Consider the following 7,135-nt stretch of genomic DNA (forward strand, 5'->3'; position numbering starts at 1 on the left):
TGTTTTTTGCCCAGGGTGACCTGACCAACCTGGTGCACGGCAGTCACTGCTCCAAGTACAGGCTGACGAGGATCCCGGGCACCAACGCCTTCGTGGGCATCGTCAACGAGACGTGCGACTCGCTGGCCTTCTGTGCCTGCAGCATGGTGGACAGGCTGTGCCTCAACTGCCACAGGTGACACGCTGCCTGGGCTGGGACACTCCTGTCCTCAGCCCTGCTCTGAGGCTCAGACAGCACAGCCAGTCCATCGGTTCATTCAGTGCGAAATCAGGGAAAATAAGAGTGCTCTGCCTGTGCTCCTGTGAGAGGTGCAGGGTGTCTCTGCCAGGCTGTCAGAGAGTTTAACCCAGGGGAGTTTGGGTGGGTAGCGCTGAAAGACACTGAGAGATCCAGTGACTCAAGAGCAGTTACTGTGAGTGAGGTATAGAAATTCCCATGGCATAGAAATTCCCATGATTTTACATGGACTGGGGGGATTTCCTTGAGGGGATCCAGGAGTTCTGCCCACACCATCCTGAGGTGTTTGTGGCACTTCCAGGAAGGATCCCTACACCCAAATCTGAGGGACTCCCTGCTTTTGGGATCCCAGGGGTGGATCACCCTCAGTCCTGGTGCAGGACAGAGCAATCCCTGTTCCTGGGGAAGGAGCAGAATCACTGCACAGCCTTTTCCTTGGGAGCTACTGCTCCAGAGCTGCAGCACTGTGGGGTTAAAATCCCAGAGGTGTCTGATGGGTTTTCCCTGTGCTTTGTGCCCTGCAGGATGGAACAGAACGAGTGTGAGTGTCCCTGTGAGTGCCCGCTGGAGGTGAACGAGTGCACTGGGAACCTGACCAACGCCGAGAGCAGGTGAGAGCCAGGACACTGCAGGAACAAACTCCCTGTTGGCCCTGCTGAGATCCCACAGGCAGGATGTTCAGTACAGTGAAGCAGATGACATGCAGGAGGTGAAGAGGATTTGAATGGACTGTGCTCTGAGTGCTGTGATCTTTGCTGCCATGCAGGAATCCCAGCTGTGAGGTGCACCAGGAGCCGATGACTTTCACGGCCATCGATCCCAGCCTGCAGGATGCACTCCCCCAGTGCATCAACACCCAGTGCAACCAGAGGACAGAGAGTGGGTAAGGTGGCCTTCCCCACCCCTTGGAACATTCTCTTGTGGAAATAATCCCATGGAAATAGCTCTGCTTTAAATGTTTCAAAGAAAAAAAAATAGGGGGAAAAAGCATGATGCCAGAATGAGGTTCTGCTCCTGGCACTGAGGGCTCATTTTTGCTCGTTATGGGCAATCTCCAGGGACCTGAGATGGGTAAAACACACCAAGCTCTGACCAGACTGCCCAAATCCTTTCTTCCTTCTTCCAAAGGCTGCAGAGAAAGGCTGGAACTGCAGCCAGACTTCACCACACTGAGAAATGTCTTATTGGAGGAGTCACAAGTAGTATTCTCCCTTTGCTCAGGCTGAGTGGTGCAGGAAAATACCAAAGCAAACAGAGTTGGAAAAGGGGTGCTGGAAATGCAGCTTCCCTGTGTAACTTCCCTTGTGGTACTCGAGCACTTCCATGAGATTTTTTCTGGCTAAACTCACGTACTTGGGGGTTTACAGACGCCTTTGGCCTCCCTCTGTCTCGTGGCTCTAACCCAGAGTGAGCTTTGCAGAGGAGAGGTGTTAAGCTGGAAAGCAACCATGTCCTACTTGTGTGTTGGCATGCAGGGATTGCTTTGGAGTGCTGGACTGCGAGTGGTGCATGGTGGACAGCGATGGGAAGACCCACCTGGACAAGTCCTACTGTGCCCCTCAGAAGGAATGCTTTGGTGGCATCGTGGGAGCCAAGAGTCCCTATGTGGATGACCTGGGAGCAATAGGTAACTCTGCCTTTCTGAGCTGCTGCTGCCTTCAGCTCTTTGTGTCCCAGAACATGCAGCAGGTTCTGCACACAACATTTACCTCTTAGCCAGTGCTAAATCAGCATAAAGAGTGCACCAGGCAGCAAAAATGTGGTGAATATCCCCTTTTGGAAAATCCTGTGTGGAGCTGGGTGTAACTGTGCATTCCTGTCTTCTCTCTGAGTTCTTTCTTCTATTCCAAGTGAGCACAGTCAGGTACCCAGAAATCCTTGTAGAGCTTCTCCATGTTCCATATTGTTGATTTAACCCTTCCTGCACCTGAGTTCCTTCTCTTCTCCATGTTCCATATTGTCGATTAAACCCTTCCTGCACCTCTCTTGAGTTTCTTCTCCTATTTCAAGTGAGCACAGTCAGGCCCAGAAATCCTTGTAGAGCTTCTCCATGTTCCATATTGTGGATTTAACCCTTCCTGCACCTGAGTTCCTTCTCTTCTCCATGTTCCATATTGTTGATTTAACCCTTCCTGCACCCTCTCTGAGTTCCTTCTATTCCAAGTGAGCACAGTCAAGCACACAGAAATCCTTGCAGAGCTCCCCTGAGTTCCATGTTGGTTTAACCCCTCCTGCAGAGCATTTATGGTGTTGTTCTCCCTCTGCTTTGTCCCTTTTGCTTTAGGAGATGAGGTGATCACCCTGAACATGATCAAGAGTGCCCCGGTGGGCCCCGTGGCTGGAGGCATCATGGGCTGCATCATGGTGCTGGTGCTGGCCGTGTATGCGTACCGGCACCAGATCCACCGCCGCAGCCACCAGCACATGTCCCCGCTGGCAGCACAGGGTGAGCTCCACTAGGGACTGGGCATGGAAACAAACCCAGCAGCACAACTAAACCCAAAGGAAAAGGAGTCCCAAAGCTGCTCCCCCCCGGTTTTGTTGCAGTGTTTCCCTGGTTTTAGTCTGTGTTGGAGCTGCAGGGAGCCGGCCTGGCGCAGGGGCTGTGTCTTGCTGCCCTCTCCTGGGTACAGCCAGAGCTGCTGCTGCTGCCCAGGGAGCCTGCCCAGACCCAGAGGGAGATAAGCTAAGCTTTGCCAGAGCTCAGACACTAATCCCAGCCTTCTGCAGCTCGGCCCAGCAGATCCATCATGTGTTTATTTTGTGCAGCTGCTGGGAGTGACACATTTCTCACCCCCTGTAGCCTTGGGTTTGGCATGTGTCTTCTTTCACTTGTGTTTCCTGGTTCTGGTCCATGTGATGTTCATGGAATGTCTGTGCATAGAGAGATGAAACCACTGAAGTCTGAGAGGCAAAGTTGTGCTGGGAGAAGGGATACTGGGTCAAAGATAAAGATCCAGAGGTGAGAACAGCTCCCTGGCAGTGTTCCAGGCCAGGCTGGACAGAGCTTGGAGCAGCCTGGGATAGTGGGAGGTGTCCCTGCCTGTGGCAGGGGCTGGAAAAAGATGGGCTTCTAAGGCCCTTTCCAACCCAAACCATTCTGGGAATTTAAGTGTGATCAGAGCTAATTACCTCTATATTTGATCATCCCCCAGCTCTGTTGTAAATCAGTTGCTTCAGAACTTTAAGGAGTCCCTTTCAGGGGGAGGTGGGATGAGGCATTTCCTGCTATCCCAGCCCCATCCACGTTGGAAGAAGAGCAGCCCCAGCTCAGACCAGTAACACAAAGTGTTTCCACTCTTGTTCCTGGGTTGGCAGCTGGCAGCAAGATGGTACAGAACCTTTCTCTCACCAGCTGTATTTTCTGTTTGTAACGCTGTGTAGAAATGTCAGTGCGTATGTCCAACCTGGAAAACGACAGGGACGAGAGGGACGACGACAGCCATGAAGACAGAGGAATCAGTAAGTACCAAAAAAACTGGGAAAAACTGTGAGATTCAATCAGCCATTTGTTTTTTAACACCCTAGATTTGAATATGCGAGGAAGCCCTGTGCTGATCAGCAGTAAAAATTGATAGAGCAATGTTTTAATTCAGACATCTAGTGCACCTTTAGTCTCATGCTGAAAAATGACATTTTTCACTTTTAAAAGATAATTCTCCATTGGGTGTGGAGGAATTTTGCCCCTTACAACCCCTTGTCATGAGCACTTCCAGAAATAGCTCTGATCAGCTTAAAAATTGCCACTGTGACAGCACAGGGTATGGATAACCCTTCCCCTTTTTTGGCCTTAGAAAGCAGAAGCCAAGTCTGGCAAGTATGGCCAGCAAACATGGCAGTAAATCCCCTTTGCACTGATTTGGGATGCCTGCAGTTCTCTGCCATCCCATAAAAACAGCACTTTGCATGATCCTGGTGTGCTGTAAGTTGAGCTGGTGCACCCAAGCTGCAGGGTCAGAATGGATCCCTGGCTTGAGATCTGAAGCATATCTGAGCTTCACGGCTTGTATGTACTGCCTCTCCACGTCCCTTTTTGTTCCCTTTGGAGTCCTTACACTGTTGCCACGGGACCCTCAGCACCGGCACAGCCCAGCTGAAGGCGCCTGGCTGGATGCTGACCCGTGTGAAGCCCAGCTCTCTGCTGCTGTGTGGCTGGGCAGTGCCCTGTGCAGCAGAGGGCTGCAGGCTGCTGTGCTCTGAGCTGTTTGTGTCTGTCGCAGTCAGCAACACTCGGTTCATTGCCGCCGTCATCGAGCGCCACGCGCACAGCCCCGAGCGCCGCCGCCGCTACTGGGGCCGCTCCGGCACCGAGAGCGACCACGGTGAGTGCTGGGCCCTCAGCAGGGCTGGGGCTCTTCTCCCTCAGGACACTGGCTCTGGCAGGGCTGGGGCTCTTCTCCCTCAGCAGGCTGGCTCCCTGCAGAAGCAAAGCCTGACTAAATGCTTTGCTCCTTCTGGCTTTGCTCTTGGACAGTTCTGACCTGGTTTGTTCTGGGGGAGATCTCACTGGGGTCCTCAATGTCCTCCTGAGGGGCAGCTCTGCTCTCTGTGACAGGGACAGGACCAGGGAATGGCTGGAGCTGTGCCAGGGGAGGGTTGGGTTGGAGATCAGGAGAAGGTTCTTCCCCCTGAGGAAACCTGAGGGACAGGACAAGGGGAATGGCTTCACACTGAAAGGGAGTGGGATTAGATCAGAGGTTAGGAAGGAATTGTTCTGCCCAGAGCAGTTGTGGCTGCTCCTGGATCCCTGGCAGTGTCCAAGGCCAGGCTGGATGGGGTTTGGATAGTGGGATAGTGGAAGGTGTCCCTGCCATGGCAGGGGTGGAATGGGATCATCTTTAATGGCCCTTCCAACCCAAACCATTCTGGGATTCTGTGATCTTCCAGCACCTTTAAGCTGGGCACCATGAGGCTCAGGGGGTTGGGATGTGTCTCCCCTGCCCTGAGACTAAATCTCCTTAAATCTGGCAAGCTGCTAGAAGGGTGTAATGCTGTTGACTCGTGAGGAGGCTTAATTTATTAGGAAATGAGGAGGAGGAGGGCTAGACAAGGCAGTCTGCAAGCTGTCAGCTCTGCAAGGCTGGGGACCTTCCAGCAGACCTGGGCCAGCTCTAAGACTCTGGTTGCACTAATGGAATTGGGACAGGAAACCCAAAGGCCAAAGCCTTGGGATGTGGATGAACAGATGTCTCCTAGGCAATCTTGCTCTAGGAGGAATTACCCTGGATTTGGGGTGAGATTACCTGTGCTGAGGCAGATTTGCCAGATTAATGCTCCCTTTGCTCCTTTTCTTGCAGTCCCAGCAAATCCTTCCCATCTTTTAGTCATCCTGGGTTAGCAGGGGAGCTGTCTACCTCCATCTGGAATGTGCACTGCTATTTTTAGTTTCTGTAATTCCATCTTCTTCAAAGGGCTGCCCAGGCTTCTCCCCCAATTCCTCCGTGCCAGCTCCAAGACATGACTCAGAGCATGGCAAATGGGAGGCAGCTTTGGGGACTCAGCTGCTATTTTTACCACCCTCCTTTTAGGTGTCTCCAGCTGAAAACCTGAGCGAGATGCTCAGGAGCACCAGTGCCTCCTTAGCCTTTAGTCCCTGGTTTTTTGAGAAGGATTTATTTCCAATTCAAGCAAGATCTTTTTCCTTTTAAATTGCATTTGGTTTTGCATTTAGAGATGCTGAGGGGGAGTTGTTTGCCCTGCAGCCTGGTCTGGGTAGTAACAGCTGATTTGGATAAATCCAGGTTATATCTTAACAGATTTTTCGGGGGTGGTATCTTTGATGTTTTGGTTTGAAATCAGTGCCAGCAATTCTGTTGTTACAAACTGTTGAACACGTGGGTGCTGTTACTGTTTGGGGTGGCACAAACCACAGATCCTCAAAGCTTTGAACCAAAGGTGATGGCAGGGATAGGGATCCATTACGGACTTGGAGGAGAGGATGGGTTTGTTGGGGTTTGTTCTGTTAAGAAAATTGTTTTACACCCTCTCTAAGCACCCTGTGTGATTCCAAGAAGGTGCCCAGCCAGCCCTGGGAATTCTGAGTGGCAGGGAAGGGGATTTGTTATAGGTTTAGAGGAGAGGATGAGTCTGTTGGGGTTTGTTCTAGTAAGAGAACAGCACCCCGTGTTGGTTCCACGAAGGGTGCCCAGCCAGCCCTGGGAATTCTGAGCATCCAGCCTTGCTGTGCTCACTGCTGCTGTTCATTCCCAGGCTACAGCACCATGAGCCCCCAGGAGGACAGCGAGAACCCCCCCTGCAATAACGACCCTCTCTCGGCTGGCGTGGACGTGGGGACCCACGACGAGGACCTGGAGCTGGACACGCCCCCGCAGACGGCAGCGCTGCTGAGCCACAAATTCCACCACTACCGGCTGCACCACCCCACCCTGCACCACAGCCACCACCTGCAGGCCGCTGTCACCGTGCACACCGTGGATGCCGAGTGCTGAGGACAGCGCGGCCACCCCCTGCGGGCTGTGCCACTGGGGACATCACAGCTGCCACCTGCAGGCTGTGCCACTGGGGACATCACAGCCGCCACCTGCAGGCTGTGGCACTGAGGACACCACAGCCACCACCCTGCAGGCTGCTGGCACCGTGCACTGAGGACACCATAAATGCCACTCCAGGGCCATGGGGACTGTGCTGCTCCCCAAGGACAAGCTCACAGGCTTCCCCACCAAACTGAGGCACCAGAGCTTTGCATTTTTACAAATGGAAGGTTGGCTCTGGCCTGCAAACGTGCTTGATGAATGGACCTGCCAAAACATGGAGGAAAATGGAGCAGGAGGCATGTTAGACCTCCAGGAACAGGGATGGGAGTTTATCCAGCAGCTGGAGTTTGTTGTGCTGAGCCAAGAGCAGACAGAGAGCATAAAGAGCCAGAGATGATTTGTT

General features: G+C 52.8%; 1 protein-coding gene across 3 annotated transcripts in view; it reads left to right on the forward strand.

Annotated features, from left to right (window-relative positions):
• The window catches only part of CACHD1 (cache domain containing 1), a 58,899-nt gene that overhangs the window by 50,689 nt on the left and 1,075 nt on the right, over positions 1–7,135 (forward strand). Inside the window, exons 18-26 of one of the 3 annotated variants that reach the window (XR_004081926.1) lie at positions 15–175; positions 763–849; positions 1,005–1,121; positions 1,714–1,865; positions 2,523–2,684; positions 3,623–3,700; positions 4,459–4,560; positions 6,449–6,748; positions 6,786–7,135. The exon at positions 6,786–7,135 is cut by the window's right edge and continues 1,075 nt beyond it. Coding sequence is in view for 2 of the 3 variants with exons in the window: in XM_031058579.1 (XP_030914439.1) it covers positions 15–175; positions 763–849; positions 1,005–1,121; positions 1,714–1,865; positions 2,523–2,684; positions 3,623–3,700; positions 4,459–4,560; positions 6,449–6,687 (1,098 nt within the window). In the remaining variant the exon portion in view is untranslated. Of the gene's footprint in view, positions 1–14; positions 176–762; positions 850–1,004; positions 1,122–1,713; positions 1,866–2,522; positions 2,685–3,622; positions 3,701–4,458; positions 4,561–6,448 lie in introns of all 3 variants that reach the window. The other 2 variants (XM_031058579.1, XM_031058578.1) reach the window with 2 other exon arrangements.

Source organism: Geospiza fortis, unplaced genomic scaffold (assembly GCF_000277835.1).
Source record: "Geospiza fortis unplaced genomic scaffold, GeoFor_1.0 scaffold396, whole genome shotgun sequence".
Taxonomy (NCBI): Eukaryota; Metazoa; Chordata; class Aves; order Passeriformes; family Thraupidae; genus Geospiza; species Geospiza fortis.